The sequence below is a fragment of the Xenopus tropicalis genome, chromosome 4, assembly GCF_000004195.4.
Source record: "Xenopus tropicalis strain Nigerian chromosome 4, UCB_Xtro_10.0, whole genome shotgun sequence".
Classification (NCBI taxonomy): Eukaryota; Metazoa; Chordata; class Amphibia; order Anura; family Pipidae; genus Xenopus; species Xenopus tropicalis.
Genome location: NC_030680.2, coordinates 115072645 through 115093873, shown reverse-complemented (window position 1 = coordinate 115093873; position 21229 = coordinate 115072645). Strand labels below are relative to the sequence as shown.

The following is a 21229-nucleotide window of genomic DNA, read 5'->3' as shown; positions in this document are numbered from 1 at the left end:
ACTCACGGGTCTTTTCTGGAATCACACTTCAATAGAAATAAAATTTAATCAAAAAAACACACAGGCACAGGGGACTGCAGGCAGAAGGGGGCTTGAGGCATGGTGCTCTTTGGCGATTCCCCACTGGGACCTAGGTGAGTGCGGGCACGAGCAGGGGTACAGGTGGGTGGCAGGCAACAATCTGGTCCTCAATAGTATTCACTCCAAAACCAGCTGTGCTATATTCCTTATTGGATTTTAGATCACCCTTTGTTTATTTTTGAGCTTTGTTTGCAGTTTCATATGATTTACTCTTGTTGGTGGTTGCCTAGCAACGCGTTTTTGGCGCCATCTGGTGCTTTTAAAAATGTGTGTATACTTTCACAGTGCTATTTTTCCCTGATGAAAGTTCCTGTTAGGAACTGAAACGTCGGATCAATAAAAAACCATGTAGTAACAAAGATTCTTTTTTGCTTAAATTTTATTTCTATTGAAGTGTGATTCCAGAAAAGACCCGTGAGTGCTGGCCTACATTGCTCTATTATATATATACATATATATATATAAAGCCGATTTAGCGGCACTCACCATACGCAGAGAGCAGGAGCCGGGTGCATATCAAATCTTACATCCACTCCATAAATAGCACTCACGGCTTATGAATCAAATAAAAAACTTTTATTGGTATTCCATATTGACGCGTTTCGACCCGCTAGGGTCCTGATGACGATCCCTATAGACATATATATATCTGAACATTTTGCCAAGGTACACAATAAGACCCTAGTGGTCTTATGTTTATAGGGACCATACAAAACCCGACTGGAGAGGAGGAGACTTAAAAAGGAGTCTCCGCCAGGAACAAACAAAATGGATATATCAGCTGGGGACACTGGTGCCTCAAGGGTCAATCACTGATTTTGACCTGACATGCTTTTGATGAGTGCTGTTTTGTTTGTATCTGTTTTATCTATTTATGTATGTATATTTACATTGGGCACTACATGTCCCTATGACCTTCAACCTATAAATACTGGGGGAGGGTGCTAAAAACGCACAAGAAGCCTCTGAGGAAGTGTATTGTACCCATGAAACACGTTAGGCAGGGTTCAGGAATCATTAATGTAAGTTTGGATTTTTAATTGTGTTTGGAATTCTTATCAGCACATACAGACTTTTGTGCTAGTTGAGAGCATTAGGACCCTGCAGGCACTGGGAGGAAAATCACATGGGCGGAAGGGAAGCAATCTTTGAATACCTGCATGGAGGAGATTGAGACTGATGGTATTTTATACAACGTGGGATTTTTCCAAACTCAAGTAAGTTGCTTAATAGCATGCAGGGGTGGTTATATGAGTCTGCTACTCTGTGAGCTCTGTCTGGTTTTGCTGAGGAGCAGAACTTCACCAATGCATTTATACTTCATGCTTGCAGTAGCCTTTTGCACTGACAGGGATAGGCAAGGTATATATATTTGTTTGTGTTTATATATACAGATGTTAATACTACTATACAATTATTGAATACTGGACTTTAACAACAAAAGTTTCACAGTTTCATATAACGTAATGTGCATAATCTCTGCCCTCCAATGTAATGGCTGCCAACCACCTTTGTGAGTTAGAGCGGAAGCGAAGCCTGCTTGTCAGATTTGCAAAGGTCAAAATCCACTTCCTGTTACCCCATGCTTTCTATTCTGGATTGGCCACCTCAGAGTAAAGCTTGTAAGTAACTCCACTACAGATTTTCAGTACTTGGCTGTCTCTGTATTCCCTTTTAATGGTTGTAGCCATGCAATGGTGGAAATTGTTGGTCCATGAAATGCATCTCTTTAAAGTTGTAATGCAGCAGGTCACAGTCAGGTTGTGCTGCTGTCATTGATGCCCAGACTTAGCCTGTGCCGGTTACCGCAACATTATGTAAAGCTGTAAAACTTCCCTGACTTGTCTAGAAACTTTCTTAATGCTCTGACTGCGTGGGGCAGGTAAGTGGCTAGGGGTTATTAGTAAAGTTAGGTAAATTCCACCCCAAATGAACTGACTGACTTATTAAGATATTATTTATTCTTATTATTTACATACACATATTTACTAAATGATGTGAGCTATCTCCTACTTGAACTTTTTAGCAGTGGAATGACAAGTGTTTTTGGGCCCCACAGCAAGATCATAGGGCCACTACACTTTGGGAGCAAGATATTTTCCATACAAATATATTTCAGCTGCTTATCAAAGTCTCTAGGGCCCCCCTATACTTCCTGGGCCCCCAGCAGTTGCAGGGTCTATTTCCTTTATTTTCCTCTAGTTTGCATCATAGTAGCTACGGTATGTAGTTAAACCTTTTGTCTTAGCACTACCTACTGTACCTAATAGTTGATTGTTTGCGAATTGCACACAAAGGTAATGGGCAAAAATATTGGTACTATGTTCTTGTGTCCATGGGTGGCCCCAGACACCCATGTGGGTGTGGGTCTTACAATAGCAGCGTTTTGTGGGTTTAGTTTTTCCTAACCTGCTTATCACTAAAGAGTAATGTTTGGGATGCACATTAATTTGCTGTATAAGTTAACCACATAGCGCGTTGGTGCTCCTGTGAGAAGAAAATAGCACCAGCCCGGGGTACCTGCGAGCGAGTGTCTCCTCTTCCTCCTTCTGTCTTCGCGAGTAGAGTGAAAAGCCGAACTTTAACAAAAAATCCAGCTCTTTCACTGTACTGCACATGTGCCGGCCCTGGGATTCAGAAGGAAGAGGAAACACTCGCTGCACCAGTGATTAAAGTCACTGGGGGGTGCCTAACATTTGGCACCCCCAGTGATTTTTACCTTTGCTTCTCCTTTAAGCCCGTTACACACAGAGGGTTAAAAATGGCTGCAGCTGTCCTACATTGGTGGAAATGTGTTTTAGTAATTAGCCCTCATGGAGAATCTGTTATGGTATAATACTGTCTGACACTGATTCACATTTAGGGTTATTAGGTTATAGTGAATAGAACGAATGAGACCAGAGTATTGTTATCAAACATAAACTTGTCCTTTTCTACCTTTAGATTTCTGAAGAACTGCTTTCTAAATTGGCACAGGAATGTCTGCTCTTTTAAAAGGTATAGTAAACCTCAAATGCTGCATTCCCCCCTCTTCAGAATGTCTAATTGTGTAAGAGTTCATGAATGGAAGAGAGTATAGGGTGTTCATGACAGATTTACAAGCATGATAACAGAATTTTATAGTAGGTCCTGTGTGTTCCTATATAACACTAACTGTTCTATCTATCTATTACATCTAAAAGCTGAATACCTCTTTCTGCTATGGCAGTTGATACTTGGACCTTTGTTCTTGCCCTGTGAGAACACTTAATTACATTACATTAACATTTATTTATAAAGCGCCAACATATTCCACAGCGCTGTACAATAAGTGGGTTACATACATTGGACATACAGAGTAACATATAAAGCAATCAATAACCGATACAAGAGGTGAAGAGGGCCCTGCCCAAAAGAGCTTACAATCTACAAGAAGAGCTTACAATCTACACTTAATGACTCTCACCCTAAGTCTCTCCTCCGTGGGTCTGCAACCCATGCTTTATTTCTTGTGCAATCTACTATACAAGAAAAATACAATTGCGTGGGCATGCCCTTTTAGAGCTGGCATATACAGAGGTAGCTGGTGCATGCCTACTTTTTGTGTAGAGAGGCAGGCCCTTGGCAGTTGGTCTGTGTGTCATTGCCCTTAGTGTGCCGGAATACTTTTGGCCACACCATATTTAACTTTCTTTTTTTGTATGTTTTTTTGTTAGAGTTGCGTTTCACTGTACCCTGGGGACAATTAGCAGCTAAAGCCTGGGGTCCTAGTGATGGTCGTCCTGTGCTTTGCCTGCATGGCTGGTTGGACAATGCTAACACATTTGACAGATTGATTCCTTTACTTCCCAATGGTGAGTCTGGGTGGTAGGTTTTCATTTACTTACAACTGAATTTAACTACTAGACTTTATTGAGTAACCTTACTAGAAGCAGACCCCCACTAGTAGCATCGGGGAATTTCTATGTAAACCTCAATATAAAGTCTTCTTGCTACTATTGTGACATAATTACTAAAGACAGAGTTAGGAGACTAAAACTTTTCCTTACCTGCTGGATAAAGTTACAGAATGCTTTTTTATTACAGAAACTTAAACTTAATTGTTGCATTTGGTGATTTATGGCCAGCTCTGGGTCAGCCATCTGCAGCGCATTAAAACATATCTGAAAGACGCAAAGGTCCATTCCTATATATAGTGTGAATCACAATATAACTAAAAGAAAGAATAGAAAAGTGGTAGAATCTTGTATTTATCCCCTGCCAGCCATTGCTCATAGTTGTTCATAATAGTTACTGACAAGACGCCTGACAACCCAACCCAGCTTTAAAGCAAGCTTTTGGTTTAACCCATATTTTCATTTCTCCCCAGATCATCATTTTGTGGCCTTAGATTTCTCAGGACATGGGCTGTCATCCCATATGCCTGAGGGGGTGAGATACCAACACGTTGACTATGTGTCGGATGTACACAGAGTGGTAACACGTGAGTATAAGAACATGATGTACCATTATCCATTACTGTAAATTGAAGTTGCAGCAGAAAGTAAAAGGAAGCTCAACAGAAGTAACCAAGATATGCTGCTTCATCTTCTTATGTTTTATTCACCTTTTCTCTTGTGACAACTGCCACTGTCTGTAGGTGGCTTTGACTTGAATTGTTACAAAGTCATAATCGGAACTAGGGGTAGGCAGCAGAGGCACATGCCTAGAGTGCAATTATTGGGGGGGCTCAGTTCCAGAAATGTATTTTAATAATAATCGTAGCCTCCTGCTGAGTGTACTTGGTTGGCTTACTTGGCTCTCCTTAAATAATAGGGGAGCAGGGGTGCAGTGTCTTGGGTGCAAGTACTTCATGGCCTGGGCGCACTTGTGCTTAGTGTATTACAGTATTTCTTTTTACCCATGTATAATTTATCATCTGTGAGCATTCATTTTGTGTCTGTCACAGAGGCACTAATATGTAATTTATTAATAAAACTTTCTAACAGATTACCCAGTGCTATACAGTACAAAGGTGTATACATGAAACCATACAAGTAACATACAAAAACTGATCAACACAGGAGGTAAAGAAGGCCCTGATCATTAGAGCTGACAAGCTCTAGCATCATCTTCCTATCAAACTCGTCCCTTTGTTATTGGACCAACTCTCCAACCAGACATGTGTGTAGGATGATATTTTCTCTGTGCTATGGACATATTTGATTTATAGTTTAGCTTCCTCTTAGGTGTTTACAGAAAGCTGGGTGCCATTGTATTGAAATTCTTCTGTTGTTTCCTCAGAATTGGGTTGGCGACAATTCTCAATAATGGGACACAGTATGGGTAAGTAGGACAAGAAAACATTTGTAGTCTGTAAATTAGCAGTTGTTTTGCCCTTTTCTTGTTTATATAAATAACTGCTTTATAATACTTCCTTGGGGATTTAGATTTTCCATTTTTGCTTTGTTAGTTCATGTTTGCCAATTAACTCAGGTAAATCCCATAGAATCTGATTTGCTCATAACATGTACTGGTGTATAAAATAACATGTATATATGCGTTTCATGGCTGTAGACAAATGTAACTTATTTTGTTTTCTTCTCCTCCAGGTGGAGTTGTTGGTGGATTAGTAAGTACTGGCATATCTCAATCTTATCAGCTTTGGTGGCTCCATGGTTTATTGCATTTGCTAATGCGTGGATATATGTTGTGTAATTTACACAAATGACCTTCTGTTTGTTACATCAAAAGTCAGTTACATGCTTTATCTATTCAGCCTTATCTTTGCGTTGTTTGTGGCCAGAAAAGCGTAGGCCTTTGGCCAATGGCACACGTACTGCAGATCCATTCCTGGCTGCCCCACTGAAGTGCATCCTGACAGGCATGGCATCTGCTTGTAGTGTGTCAAGTGGACTAGATTTTGACCTCAAAACACCTGGTAATAGCTAGTAATTCTAATATTGTTTCAACCACTAAAAACAGAAATTGATATAAATTGCAAACAGTGCTTCTGAGTTTTCTGGGTTCTTTTAAAGAGTTTGAGTTAACCTGCTCTATATTAATTACTGGTAAGGCTGAAGACACACTGAACTACTAGTAGCAGCTACTTTTTCATGGCTACTACACTCCAGAAAATACCCTGCCATAGACAATACTGAAAATTGCCTCTGCTAAAACACACGTAGAAACAGTACATGATCAGTAAATGATCAGCATTGTCTATTTTAGTAGCCACGACAATTAGCTGCTACTGGTAGCTCTGTGTGTTTTCACCCTAAGGGCTCTGGCACACAGGGAGATTAAGGGCTCTGGCACACGGGGAGATTAGTCGCCCGCGACAAATCTCCCTGTTCGTGGGCGACTAATCTCCCAGAAATGCCATCCCACTGGAGAAAATGTAAATCGTCAGTGGGATGGCATATGCGGTGGCGCGATTTCAGTGAAATCGTGGAAGTTTCCTCTAAAGGCAATTTACATTTTGTCGTAGGCGACTAATCTTCCCGTGTGTCAGAGCCCTAAGAGTTTTCTTTGCACCAAGATTGAATTACTTTCAGCACATTACAGACAGTGTATTTTATAGATTGGAGAAGAACTGGAACCCATCTTACATTCCTGCTTTCTCTTATTCCTCCAGTTTGCTTCTGTTTTTCCTAAGTTGGTCAAGAATCTCATATTGCTGGATTCTTATGGATTCTTCCCAGTTAATGCGGTAAGAGTAAAATGAACAAAAAATCCTGGATGGAACACCTGGTTGAGTTAAAAGTAACTTTTTTTTTTCTATCTCTAAAATTACTTTAAATAGTGCTCAGAATAACCTAGCATTCTCCCATCATTCAGTCTCGTGTATAGAAGAGTTAAGATATATTATGGGATATATTTTCTCTCAGTATTATTGTATTAAAGATACTAACACACAATTTTTTCAGTTCTGTGGCCCCTGCATTTACTCAGTGCCTGGGGTGGGGACAAAATACCAGAGAGTGCACAGTATTTCATTAGCCTAATGCTGTGTAAAAGAGTAAATCACATTTTTTTTCTTTTACAGGACATGATCCAGACTCACCTGAAAAAGATAATAAGCTATTACTCTCGTTTAGAGGGTGTGAGCGCTGGCAAAATATACTCCCCGGAAGGCGCTCTGCAGAGGTGTGTTGTGCTGAATGATGATTATGCCGAATGCATTAGAAAAATTGCCTTACAACATGGTGGGGGGCATGTACAATATTTTCAGCTCTGCAATTACTTTGCTGGCCTGGAATGCCCAACATATCTATGATTGCCTGTACGTTGCTCCTTTACACCTGAAGGGTTCCTCCACTTCAGAAGGAGATTTACAGCAGGGCACAAGGTTTTGTGTTGTAAATCAACTACAGGATATCAGGACTAGTGCACAGAGGTCTTGAAATGTGTTGGGAAAGCATCTGGTGGGTTGCTGGCTATAGGCAGCATATAACTTACACATCCAAATGTTTTATTTAATATTTTAAATCTACAGTGGCTGTGTTTCCCCTCTACTTAACTGCTGATTAACCCTATTAAAGCCTTTTGAGGCTGTAACAAAAATAGCCATGCACAATGCAATATAGTTAGCAAATTAGTTTGCTTTATAACAGATTGTTTGATGATTGCTTTTGTTTAATGAGAGATTCCTGCACAATTGTTATGAACAATCATTATACAATAATGTCAGCGACCTCAGTCTGCAGGTGCAGGAATATAGCAAGAAAGTGGGTACGATTTACAACCAATATTCTGTATCACTGATGATATAGTCTTGTTCTTAGAATATCTGTAATCATTAATAATGATATAATTGCCCTCTTGCAGCCATCCATTGAAACAAACGCAATCCATTGTTGCTTTGCTTTCAGATAACATTTTATTTTGTGTTTCCAGGTTGTTGGAAGCAAATGTCAGTCTGACGCAGGAAACTGCAAAGTTGCTGTTGGAACGTGGCACTAAGACTGTGGAAGGGGGTAAGTACCTTCAAATAGGTGCTAAATGCACTGACTTGCATTGTTGCAGTGTTTTTTCGGTAAAGCTCGTGTAACCTGCTACGAACTGTCATTCACTGTTCATTAAAGCCCCATATGAACTTCTCTCATATCCCTTCAGACAGAGATCACTTTATTGTGAGTCTGTTAATTTGTAGTTTTTGCTCTAGCTGTATGCAAACCATGCATACAGGGCCACCATAAGGAATCAGTGTCCCATAATATTAAGTAGCAAGTCCCTCTTCCCCAGGGATCCCAATTATTTGCCTGTTGTTCACCTGGGTTCCCTGGACAGAGGGCCTGCCAACAAGTAGCGTGTGGCCCAATGGGAAAAAATGGCCCACACGTGTACAATAATGCCCTGGTCACACCCCATTAAAAACCTTGCCCAAGGTCTACCATACTCCAGGCAAACTTTAACCTATCTCCCCAAGCCTTTCATATCGCACTTTTACATCTCTTGGCCCCCTCTGCCACAAGGCCCCTGACTGCAGTACCCCCTGGCTTCCAATGTTGGTGACTGTTTGGCAATATGGGCCAGGGTTATGCCATATCCTTAACAAGTCCTAACAAATAACTCAAACAAATAGTCACTTGGGGATTGCGAGATAAAATTTTTAACAAATTATTTATTTTACTCTGGTAAATATAATGTTTATGGTTGTAGCCATTTTCCAATTTTTGAGCCTTTTGTTTTGTAGGTGTGGTCTTCAGCCGTGACATCAGGGTAACTGTGGTATGTATGTCTCACCCACTTACAGTCACTGTAAGGCTTAGGCACACACTTGGCGCAGTCTAGACAGACATAGTCATTCAGTAATTGGGGTTCATAATAGATGGCCCTCTAAAAAGAGACACCAGTTTTAAACCACGTATGTATTTTTTCTAGAATAAACTGCTGAAATTACACTTTTCCTGCCATTCTGATAGAATGGATTATGAGAAAGTTTAAATTGCACAGTCTTATCCCCGTGTTAAAGAACTCTGCTGGATGGCAGAGTCCTTTTTTTCAACTTTATTTTTATTTTACAAAAGCTTCACCAAGGCTTGTTCATTAATACATACATTAAATAAATTACATGTCATTAGATGTTAATAACAAAATACGCACGGGGGGGGGGGGGGTTGTTAAGGGGAAAGGGATAGAGTTGAGGGGGAGAAGGAAAAAAAAATGGGGGCGGGGGGAGGAGATAAGTAGTTAGAAGTGAAGGAGGTAGATATATCAGCCATAACCGTAACTTTAATAATGATAAGAGCTGGGTGTGAAAGTTTATGTCCTCTAAAATTGGCCAGAACTGCTGATTAGTACACCCCTTGATACAGACTAATACAAATGAAGTGATGCCTGACTGCAATTGAATAAGCTTGAATTTAATATTTGACTTATTTTGAAACCTATAAGCATTCATACTGTGTTCCAATTTATTTGACAATGCTAGTGCAGATGGCAGATTCTGTGAAACTGGAGGAACCCTGCAGTATGAATTTTCCCATCTGAATCTGTCCTATGCAGGCCCATGCAATACCTCTCAGTGCATCTGCAGACACACGGGGGAAAAAAGAACAGATTGTCAAAAAATAATTATCACCGCTCATCTATGCCAGCAGAGGAAATGCACTGTGTGCCCCTGGCCTAAGGGCAGGTCTAGAATGGGGTTCAAAATAGGCCCGGGCATTTCAAGTACACAGAGGCCCAAACAGCCCCCCTCCAGCCCAATAAACCATGTCTATGGCATCTTACAGCAGCCCCTCTGGCATTTGCCAGAATCCACAGATTGCCATTCTGCGCCTGCCTAAGGGTTTGTATGCAGTGTGGCCAAGCAGTAAGGATTCTGGCACTGGCAAAGCTTCTTGCAGACATTACTTTTCATATTTGTCTGAGTAAAGGTTTAATAGTGTAATATTAATTTTGGATGCTTCCTGTTGAGTGATTAGCACAATATACACATGGTAACCTACCCCTTCTCTTTCCAGAACAATTCATTGCCTCTCTCCACAGAGCAGTGTGTTCTCATGCTGAGCAAAATTCAGGCGGATGTACACATTATCATGTGAGTGCTGGAAGGGGGGAACTTTTCAGTGACTAAATTGAATGAACAGAATATTGTTATATGAATTTACTGAAATGACACCAAATGATAGAAATTGATTATATAAACTTTTTTTTATAGTATTTAGTGAATTATACAGCATTTTCCTGCTTGGCGTGATGTGTAAGGTCTAGTTATGGCATGTAAATCATTTTATACATTGTGTACAGCCCAGTTCCATGCTTCTGTGCAATAACCAGGAATGGGAAATGTAACTGTAGACTTATGGAAGCTGCTGTTCTGCATGCCCCCCATGCCTTGTAATCATTACAGCAGTTTAGCTTATACCCAGAGTCTGCTCATATGCTTTATGGAAAAAGCATCAAGCACCAAGAATCATGAGCTGCCTTCTACTCTTGAGGAACCAGTACCTGTGGTTTGCCATCAATATTACTGAGCACTAAGAATTTAGGAGGTACTCTGGAACAGGCTACATGAAGCTGAGAGGGAAAGTCCCCATTACTTAATCTTACAATCCTGAGCCTTTTGTTGTTCTCAGCGCCATCTGTTGGTTGCAGATGGAACAACAGTATAGTTGCTTTAGCTCTGCCGCCATCTATCCGTGATTTCTTATTTTACAGTTTAGTGCCATCTATTGGAAATTTATATTTTTACACTTATTGGCATAGAACTATCTCTTGGATGCATATTTTAAACTTATTTATTTATTTTATTAAAGGCTATACTGCAAATTCCTGGTAACAAACACAATAGAGACTGCACAATGATACTTGGTTGTGTTGCAATTCACTTGGTCCCTTTTTTTTGTATCCACAACCATGTTTTGGATATATTCCTTCCTTCTTACCCCATTCCTGGACCCAGAAATAGGCACAGGGCAACCTAGACACTTGTGTGGTCTGGAAGGCAAGCTGGGCATTATGGAAGGAATAATAGTTTGAGCCAATGGTAACTGTCTTTCTGTTCCAGGGCCAACGAGGGGCTCACAGCTGACATGATGCGAGGGGTTTATACGGATGTGGGACAAGCCTTATTGAAAGGATTCAGAGAGAGTCTAAAGGAGGTATTCTATCTTATTAATTCTAATAGCATTACAGATTCCAACATGGTTTCTTAGTTAGTGCTACATTCTTTTTATTCGAGGGAAAAAAAACCCTGTTCCCGATCACTGGAGTACAGTGACAGAAGGAGGATACAATGTCTAATAAATGACACTTGAAAGTGATATACTGACTGGGTATATGGAGAGATCAAAGTGGAGATCACTTATGTGTAGTCAAGGGCAACGATGTAAGGTCCATTAAGTTCCTAAATATAAACAAATGAATTCTGTAAAAATGAATGATGGGAATGAGACCAGATATGCTCAGAAGCCTGCAGGCAGCCATACAGACTTAGGTCGATTGGGTCCGCTGTCTGATCAAACAACCCATGGCTTGAACAGATGGAGAGCATTTTAGGGCCATACATAGTACATCACCTTTCTATTCTGGCCATTCAAGCAAACAGCCTAAACTGGATTAGCAGGAAGTAGGGAGGAGCTACTAATCATTCTGTACATTACTGGTACGTGTATGGCCAACTATACTGGCTGCCCATGTCTACGTAGTGGAGGAAGGTAACGAGGGTAATGTATGTTGTTTATTTATTGCATATTTTAAAAATGGATTATATTAGAAAAAAGTGTTTCTTTTGCGAAGCTCTACTTTGGTTGGACTTTACACAAAGGTGTATCAAACAGCTGTATAATTGCTGTCCCCGTTTATGTGTTAGCAGACATCTCAGGTTGGTAAATAGTTAAATTGTGCCTTTTGCTACTGGAAGCTGTTGAGAAAGAGTATTTACTCTCCTATGTTGTTCTGCTCCTAGCGTTGCCAGGTTACAGTTGTGGATGGAAACCACTTTGTTCATCTGAATGAGCCTGAAAAGGTGGCTGGTATCATCAATGACTTTCTACATGCAAGGTCATATCTTCACTGCAATCTGTAAGAGCCTCAGAGATACAACAGCCTTTCTCATTTACCTGCAAAGCCAAAATAGCATCCACCTGTCAAACGCAGACATGGTGATCCTAGAGGGCCATACCCATAGCGGTGGAGCTAGAAATTGCAGACTATGAAGGACAAGAAGAAAATAATAAAACTCTATGTAGGACACTGGCACTTATATCTGGACACATTTTTCTCAAGGGAACTGTAGAATGCTGGGAAAGTCATTTGCAGGACCTTTGCAGTCGAACAACATGCAGTATGAAAGCCATTTGTGTAATACAAACATACGTGTGGAGAAGGATTTGGTTTCAACCAGAGCAGGCAGATGCTTTGGAGTAAATGGACTACACTTCTACCAGCACAGCAAGAAAATGTACCACTAAATATTTGTTCTGTTAGACTATTTTTAAAATACACTTAATGGTAAAAGTTATGATCTGCCAAGCTTTTTCATTCTAATGAAATGTATTTTGCACTGTAATGCAGTCCAGGGTTCAACTTTGTGTGCCTTATCTCTGCCATAGAAATTAGCTGCATTGAACAGATTTTACAGTGACGCATATTCACCTGTCAAAACAAAGATGGTTTCTGCATCTCATTGCACAAATGGCATATTGGGGGAGAAGCCAAAGCAAACAGCCTGCTTGACAGGATTTGGGGATGTAGGCCACTTGCCTCATGAACCTACTGTTTAGCCCTATATAAAGTTTTACAAATATTAGGCAAAAAACAGGTCACAAAGGATCAGATAAACATTCACCTTCTTAGTACAAATCCCATAGCCACTGCAGGGAAACTTCCTAGTGCTATACCCAGGCACCAATTGGCAGTTACATAGTTACAGAGGGTTGAAAAAAGACCAGTGTCCATCAGGTTCAACCCATCCAAGTAAACCCAGCACACCTAACCCACACCTACCAATCTATACACTCACATACACTTCAAATGGAAGCTCCGTTCCTCTAATCTATAGGGGTGACCTCTGGTGCATTGATTGTTTTTATGGGAAAAAAGAACATCCCCCATCTGCCTATAATCCCCTCTAATGTACTTGTACAGAGTAATCATGTCCCCTCACAAGCGCCTCTTTTCCAGAGAAAACAACCTCAACCTCGACAGTCTCACCTCATAGTTTAAATCTTCCATCCCCTTAACCAGTTTAGTTGCAGTCTCTGCACTCTCTCCAGCTCATTAATATCCTTCTTAAGGACTGGAGCCCAAAACTGCACTGCATACTCAAGGTGAGGCCTTACCAGGGACCTATAAAGGGGCAAAATTATGTTCTCATCCCTTGAGTCAATGCCCTTTTTTATACAAGACAGCACTTTATTTGCTTTAGTAGCCACAGAATGACACTGCCTGGCATTAGACAACTTGTGATCTACAAAAACCCCTAGATCCTTCTCCATTAAGGAAACCCCCAACACACTACCATTCAGTAGATAGTTCGCGTTTATATTATTCCTACCAAAATGCAGTTATTAGTAAATTAACAATATGAACAGTCCCACCAAGCTCTGTAATTAGAAATTGGGTTTTTATTTCCACTTGAGTTTTGTGTCACAGTAAGAGTACAAAAATGTCCCTAAACTTTTCAGACCCAGATTCCAAAGGGCAACCTTTGCATCCATATTAGTCATGATGGTGGTGGACTTCCTCTTGATTGAGGCATCCACACAAGATGTACTATGGCTGGATTATCCACAGTGGCCTACATCAGAAAGGGCGGAATTTCCTCTGTGCACGCATCAGGGCAATCTTCTGCTTGTCCTCTTCAAACTTCTTACGTAGCTCAGCTAGGTCTAAAAACAGAGAAGACCAGTTAAACAGCAGCATTTCAGAGAACACAGGATCAAGTGCAATGGACTTTGTGTAAAGCAATGCCTCGCAGCGAGACAGTAACAAAATGCCTGTGAACCAAATTTTATCTAAGATTTAAAAAAAACAACAATCCATTGGAAAGTAATTATCTGGTGTCTAACCGTAATACACCGTGGAGGAAAAAGACAAAAACTAGAGAATAATTTTAGATTTTGCTGCATTTTAACAAGGTGACAAGCCATTTCATAGTAAAATTGTGAGAATCCTAGAAAGTCTAATCAAACTGCCATGTAGGCCAGAATCACATTCACTGAATGGCTTTGACTGCATCCATCCAACCCCCTTAAAGGTGTGGTTTACCTTTAAATTAACACTTAGTATGTTATAGAATGTCCAATTCTAAGCAACTTTTCAATTGGTCTTATTTATTCTAGTTTTGTCTTTTTCTAACTCTTTGCAGCTTTTAAATGAGGGTCACTGAGTAAGAACTAAGCTCTGTGGTTATGGATCCTTTAACATGCATCATCTCCTTATATCTTGGGGCGTTACTCTCACAGCTTCACTATACGGGAGCTTTTACAGGACTCCAGTTTGCAGCTACACAGTGAGTGAACAGTAAGACAAGTTAGAAAGTACTGGAGGCAAAAAATACAAACATACATTCAATGCACAAATTTGAAATGTGGCTCTTAGGTGTCTCAGCTATATGGTTCCTTGTCAGTAGTGCCCAGACCAGGCCCTTTGACATGACCACATTCAAACATCAAAATGGTTTTAAAAAGTCATTGCGGAGGAGTAAAAATAAAACAGCCACTTACGCTCTCGCTTGCTCTCTCTGTGCTGCCAAGCATAGAAATTGAGGAGTTCCTTTTGGGCTCTCTTCCTCTTTTCTCGTTCTGTTACCCGGATATTTACAGCCTCTGTTCTTGCTAAGCCTGGACGCCGGCCCTTCCGTGTCACCTTCACCCAACCTTCTTCATCAGGGACTCCCTCTTCTTCATTAGCCTTTTCCTCTTCCTAGGAGGGGGCACGTAAAATCAGTAGCAGTCAGTAACACCCCTGTACACAAAACCTGAACTGTATCCCAAATCTTGTACACAGCATACCATATTGAATATTTTACTGATTCTAAACTAAGTTTCAAACCAGTATGATTACTTAACAAAACACTTTTAAATACAGGTACAAAATCTATTATACTAAAGCTGGTCATGCATGGGAAAATCAGCTTGTTCAGCAAGGTCAAATGAACACACATTTACCCCATTAGGCAACAAACAGTGGGCTAAATAAGGATGATCCATGTGTTTGCCTTCGGGCCAATGACTGGATCATAACGAGGGTCTACAGAGTTGCGAAGTCGAAAAAAAGACAATAACATAGACGTCTTACCTCTGCCACCCTCTCGTCGTATCCCTTCATAAATTCATCTACTTCAGCTTGCAGCTCTGCAGTACCCGTGAGAGACGCCCGATAATCATCTACCCACTCTGAGAAAAACAATGTAAATTTGTAAAATTTGGCTGCAGATCAGTTCAGCCAAAACAAACTATTAGAGTGAATGTTAAAATTAAAATTAAGCAGCTTTGCCTAGATTTGCTGAAGATTGGCAAGTAAATAGACACATATATACAACAATAAACCTAGACCAACATCTCTCACAAGGCCTAACCTTAAACTCTGTTATCTAACCTGGTTAGGAAACAACATTTTCCCACAGGACTATCTAACCCAATCTTACTTGCCCATATGAGATCTCTTAAAATAATGATCACACATCACTCAGTCAGAACTGAAAGAAAGATTCACCTTTACATCTTCACATGTTTATCTCAACCTGCAACGTTCAGGGTGAAGACACATGGAGCTATTTAGTAGCAGCTACTTGTCACGGCTACCAAATGCCAGAAACAATGCTGAGAATTGCCCTTGATAAAACACACCTAGAGACAATTATCAGTAAATGATCAGCATTGTCTATTTCTGTAGCCGTGACAAGTAGCTGCTACTAGTAGCTCTGTGCGTATTCCTCAGGTACTTTATCTGGCAAGGACCCCTCCAGACTCCTAAGTCTCCCCTCTACAAGTTTATGGAGAATGTTTTAACCAATACATTTACAACAAATAACAGTAGGTAATATGTCTGCCAAAGTAAAACACAGGGCAACAGGTTATTCTGGTGGGATTGGCATTTAGAAATTGTGTGGCTATTCCCTAGCTCTGAGCACAATGCATAGGGTGCAATAAATGAACATAAAGTGATAGAATGGTATCTTAGTCTCTACACAATTACACTATTTCTTAGATATGGAGGGGACTTTTTTTAATGTTAACTAAGACTGGAACATATTTATTACATACTAAAATGGCATATTTTGCCTTTATCATGACAATAATGTGCAGGGATAAATAGCTCACTAATACTTACTGTTAATTCCGGTTTTTATAGAATGGCTGACTTCTGACAACACAATTGGTTTCTTAACTTTTAATGATTTAAAGGCCTGAACTCCGGACGGGTGTTTAAATACAACATATGCAACTTTAAAGCCCTGTAAAAGAAAGAAGGCTCTTTAGATTTCATATTGCTGTAGTAAGTAAAGTTAGACCATGTCCCATGGAGAGATTTAGTTGCCTGCGATCTGCAAACTAATCTTTCCAAAATGTCTTTCCACTGGCAACAATACGAATAGCCGGTGGACGCATTTCTTATGTTTTTTGAAAGCTGTGCAAAGTTTCCTCCTGCAGGCAACTATGGAAAACTGAAGCAATGCAAAGGCCTTTCCACCGGTGATTCATATTGTTGCCAGTGGAAAGGCATTTTGGAAAGATTAGTCACCTGCAGTAGCAAAGATCTATTGCGGACAACTTAACCTCTCCATGGGACATCAGCCTATGGGTGAGAACTCACTATATAAGTGTGATATACTGGATATTGTATTTAAATAATTCTGGACTGGAGCTCAATTAGTCTCATCTGCGTAGTGAAAACTCGCAGCGACTTCTATTCTACTTACGGCAGAAAAGTTGGCGACTAATCACCCCGTGTGTCTTCGCCCTTAGCCTTATTCAGTTTGAATAGCTGCCCCCATGGCTGCACGGCAGCTTTATTTATTTAAACTATAGTAGGGTTTTTGAAGCAAAAACACAACTTTTACCAGTGCAGGGCAACAATACATTATATTATAATTACTTTGATACATTTCTATTTTTTTTTTGGTTCCTTTAGACCAGTGCCACATTGGGCTACAGGCCCATTCGCTAGTTTACAGCCGCTACCCGCACAGCAATGCGCAGGCTGGTGCCAGCGTAGGGGCTGAACTTTGCGCAGGCTGAGAATCAGCCCCGAGTGGCACTAGCCTTAATACATTATTGCTGCTCTATGGCTGAAAATTAACCCCACTACTACCACCATTACAGTTCTCTCTCTTGCAGCTCTTGTGGCTTGGAAGACCAGGTACCAACACTGATCACCTGCTTCTCGCACTCATAGGAAACACTATCATGGGTAGAAAACAACTCTACTGCACACAAGGGTCACTGCATTTAACCAGGCATACACACCCTCTCTACTAAATTCTGCCTAAAACATATGTGGATTTAGAGGAATCACACCTGTAACGATATATGTGCCTAGTCTCAACTCTCATATGAGCAGCTTTTTCTAGGCACAAGACACAGTTTCATCTTACCTTGAGTTGCCTCCGGCCAAAGTGTTGTGAGACTGTGTTAGACTGCGGCTCAGAAGGCCCTGGTTTATCCTGTAACTCTACCAACTCCACGGGAGAGCAGGATGTGAATATCTGGAACAGACTTTCCTAGGGAATTGCAAAACTAATTAATAAAGCCACAGAGAAAATATTACTATATCATTACAAAGATAAGCAACCAATGGGCAGAATCAGGCCCAGCACAAATGCCATAGGCTATAGATGTGATAACATATGGTAAGTGCTCCCATTCATTTGAAATGTTTAACAGTGCATATACAGTAAAACTTTAGTTTTATATACGCTGATTTTAAAGGAATTGTTTTATGTAGAAAATAGGCAATTAGACAGGCTGTGCAGAATAAAAAATATTTTCAATATAGTTAATTTGCCAAAACTGTAATTTATAAATGCTGGAGTGAACGAATGTCTAACATAATAGCCAGAACTCAACTTCCTGCTTTGCAACTCTCTAATCTGTGAAAAGTCAGTAACCAATAAGTGACTTAAGGGGGGGCATATATGACATAACTGTGCTTCTGAATGGGACCCGTGTGTCAGGATCAAAAGCAAACTAAGTGAACAGTTATGTTCCATGTGACTTCCCCTCAAGTCGCTGACTAAGAGTGCGGAGAACTGAAAGGAGGAAGTAGTGTTCTGGCTATTATGTTAAACTTCCGCTTACTCCAGCCTTTATAGATGACATTTTTGGCAAGCTTACTATATTAGAACCATTTTTTATTTTGCAAAGCCTGTCTATTTACCCAGTATTATTTTTGCAGTGAACTGTTCCTTTTAAGTTTTCCCTCACTTTTGCACTGTTTTTTGTGGTCTTACCAATATATAAAATGTATAATGCATTTTCCTGAATTTACAATTTCCAAGATTTTACAACATTTTATCTGGTGTCCTGAAAAATGTAAAATGGGGGTTCAATACAATGTGAAACAGGGTATGGTCTATCAGTCTATCCCTGGAGATACACTACCTATAGCAGGGTATTAATTCCTAAGGCCATAGGGTGGTTTTTGTGGGACCCAAATGTCTTGCTCTTACCTTTGTGCAGTACGGAGGGACGTTAAGGACAAACAGCGTACGGTTTTGTGGCCGTGTTTGATCTAATTCTTCTCTCACTTTGTGCTCCTTAACGTACAAATAGTGATGTGTTCTCCGTTCTTCTGAGAATTTCACTGGGACGGCTGGAGATACAGGAAGGTGTTATTCTGACACTTAGCTAGTCGCAACTAGGCTGGATCTTACAGACAGTATGAGGAAACTATTCACATGTGAGTGTGACTTGCAATATCATGGGCAACCAGACAAACCACATATTTTAGCTGATAGTGGGCATTGGGACCATGGTAGCAGGCTGGCATGTTCAACTGTGTCCAACATCTTTGTGGAACATTGTATATGTAAATACCTACACAGAAGGGGGATGTGTCTGGCAACAATCTGGCACTTCTGGTAATATATATTAGTCTTGTAATAGAATTAGAAGTGACATTGTGTTTTTAAATAAATAATGAAGATGTTTAAAGACCTAAAGGGTGCAGCAAATCCTTTTAAATAAATATATACTGGCACTGCTCAGGCAAACAGCATTTTCATTTACATGAAAGCACTGAGAATCTTGCCTCAGGCGGCAGTGAGAGTCCAGTTACCAGGGGCAGCAAAAAGTGGCTCTGGTAACTTTAAGAGCCAAATTTTTGTTTTTTAAAATGAAAGTTCTTTGCATTAGCGATGTGGCCCCCTTTGGACCCGCTCTGCCGCTGAAGTTGGAAGCGTGGAACAGGAAACATGGGGCAGCATTGGAGCTGCTGCCTCAGGCACTGGCTCTCCTCATTTCTAAGAAAAGTAGGCACAATTCTGGGCAGGAAACCCAGTACAAACATCCATGAAATACCCTATAGTCTAAAAGTCACCAGTGAGCAATTGCTACAGATCCCAAGTACAGACTGGTTTCATCTTTATTAGGGCCATCGCCATAGCAAAGGGTTTTCTGATCAGTATCAGAGCCAGGGAAGTGGATCCATTATCATAAGCCTTTTGGGTTGCCCTCTCCCCATTTTTATGAAACACAGGAGGAATCCTAGGGTGGAACCCCAGGTTTAAAGGAGACATATCCTATAAAAATTAAGAATGTACCAGTGAATTATACTCTTCTAGATATAGAAGGATTGTGCTAAAAAAGTTGTGTTTCAGACTGATTTATTGAGAAATTCCCCCAAAACCCCACTAGCCCCGCCCATCTGTTCCACTTCCTGCTGGCTGAATTCTCTGGATGAGCTGGGGAGCCGCCGGCTCTCAGTACACTGCACTGTAGGATAGGAACCAATCAGCAGTTAGGCTGACCTGATAGGGAACTAAAGCCTGTCTTTGCTTGTGTGACTGCAGGGCTGTGATTGGCTCTCCCCCTCCTACTGTGCTTCTGGCAGGGACCGTTAGGACACGCCCACCCCTCATTTCAAACTCTGACAGAGAAGTGATAGGATCTACAGGGAGCTCCAATAAAGGGGCCATTGTTACAGATAGGGTTAATTTTTAGCACAAAGTGAAACCAGCACCATATATTACTCATAATTGCCTACACAATTACCTTTTTTTCCCATTTATCCAATATGTCTCCTTTAAGGATTATGCTGCAGCAAATATAACACTAGAAGTTTTTTCTTCTGGCAAAGAAAGTGCCAACACAGGACAATTCCAACCCCATTTCCACAGTGAGCAAGATAAATGGCATTTGCCTGAGCAAACACACAGGCCTGATATTGGCAGCTTGTGCATGTAACCCAGGGCGCAATGGCAGGGGTGTTACTTATTACACAGGGGGTGGCATTGGCATTTAGTGGGGCATTAGCCAAACCTCAGTCACTGGCTTATACAACACAGCCAGGGCAGTTACTCATCTGATTAGAAAACCCAGCGCTACACTGATGAACCCCAATAAGACTAAATCTATTGTGTTGCTGAGATCAGTGACTGTAGCAACCGCTCTGGCTGCATATATAAGTGGCCAGCGGGTCAGCTTCAGCCAAAGCATTACCGAGCTGCCGCCTACAGGACATGTGTCTTACAGACAAGGAACAGATACTGTTGCCGGGTACGCCATTATTATTATTATTACGATGATTAGATATACAGACCATGGGGTGACACAAGCCCACAATAAGAATCTGTGACGCCCCTTCACCTCAACATTTCCCAAAATATGGGCCCCATACTGCAGCTTAAGAGAGGGAGTGCAGTGATCTTGGGGTTCCCCCAACAGAACCCCATTAATATTACCTGTGTAACCTGCAGGGGCTGCGAGCGTGGAACACTGCCTGGCCGGCGCCATCTTGTACATGACGTCACATCCCGGGGCTGCTGGGAGTTGTAGTCTGGGGAGCGCCGGAACATTTCCCTCCCATTAGTGATTAGCTGTGGGTTCCCTGGTTCTGTTCCGCTGAAATGTTTCTGAGTGAAGCGAGAGTGGGCTGGGACTGTGTAGCATGTAGGGCCGCACAGCCTTGCCTAGAGTTCCCCAAAGGCTCCCTGTGCGGCACTGGCAGCGCTAATAATAGCGATATCATTAGGACGCTCCTGGCAGATTTGATGTCTGGGAGATTGGCTAAGGGC

The 21229-nt window shown here is 41.1% G+C and overlaps 2 protein-coding genes across 4 annotated transcripts; one reads left to right on the top strand and one right to left on the bottom strand.

The window, feature by feature from the left end:
• The first annotated feature begins 1082 nt into the window (after positions 1-1082).
• On the top strand, positions 1083-12511 carry serhl2 (serine hydrolase like 2). 3 transcript variants are annotated; one of them, XM_031899740.1, is made up of 13 exons: positions 1083-1298; positions 3025-3078; positions 3777-3914; positions 4430-4543; positions 5344-5385; positions 5652-5671; positions 6677-6751; positions 7088-7188; positions 7939-8018; positions 8738-8772; positions 10011-10087; positions 11057-11150; positions 11957-12511. In XM_031899740.1, the coding sequence occupies exons 2-13, from the start codon at positions 3060-3062 to the stop codon at positions 12074-12076; spliced, it is 915 nt and encodes a 304-aa protein (XP_031755600.1). In that variant the 5' UTR covers positions 1083-1298; positions 3025-3059; the 3' UTR covers positions 12077-12511.
• A 1085-nt stretch (positions 12512-13596) lies between these two features.
• rrp7a (ribosomal RNA processing 7 homolog A) lies at positions 13597-21051 on the bottom strand. Its single transcript, XM_002934717.5, has 7 exons — positions 20897-21051; positions 18665-18807; positions 17591-17716; positions 16327-16450; positions 15292-15389; positions 14718-14916; positions 13597-13880 (listed from the first exon to the last, which is right to left on the bottom strand). The coding sequence occupies exons 1-7, from the start codon at positions 20955-20957 to the stop codon at positions 13795-13797; spliced, it is 837 nt and encodes a 278-aa protein (XP_002934763.2). The 5' UTR covers positions 20958-21051; the 3' UTR covers positions 13597-13794.
• Between the last annotated feature and the right edge of the window lie 178 nt (positions 21052-21229).

Bases quoted from the DNA above. Each gene is read 5' to 3' on its own strand.
- serhl2 (XM_031899740.1), top strand. The intron at 3,915-4,429 runs GTGAGTCTGGGT...ATTTCTCCCCAG, and splicing joins GATTCCTTTACTTCCCAATG to ATCATCATTTTGTGGCCTTA. The intron at 6,752-7,087 runs GTAAGAGTAAAA...TTTCTTTTACAG, and splicing joins GATTCTTCCCAGTTAATGCG to GACATGATCCAGACTCACCT.
- rrp7a (XM_002934717.5), bottom strand. From the start codon at position 20,957: ATGTACAAGATGGCGCCGGCCAGGCAGTGTTCCACGCTCGCAGCCCCT. The intron at 15,390-16,326 runs GTAAGTATTAGT...TGTTTTTCTCAG, and splicing joins TATAAAAACCGGAATTAACA to AGTGGGTAGATGATTATCGG. The intron at 14,917-15,291 runs GTAAGACGTCTA...GCCCCCTCCTAG, and splicing joins ACGACGAGAGGGTGGCAGAG to GAAGAGGAAAAGGCTAATGA.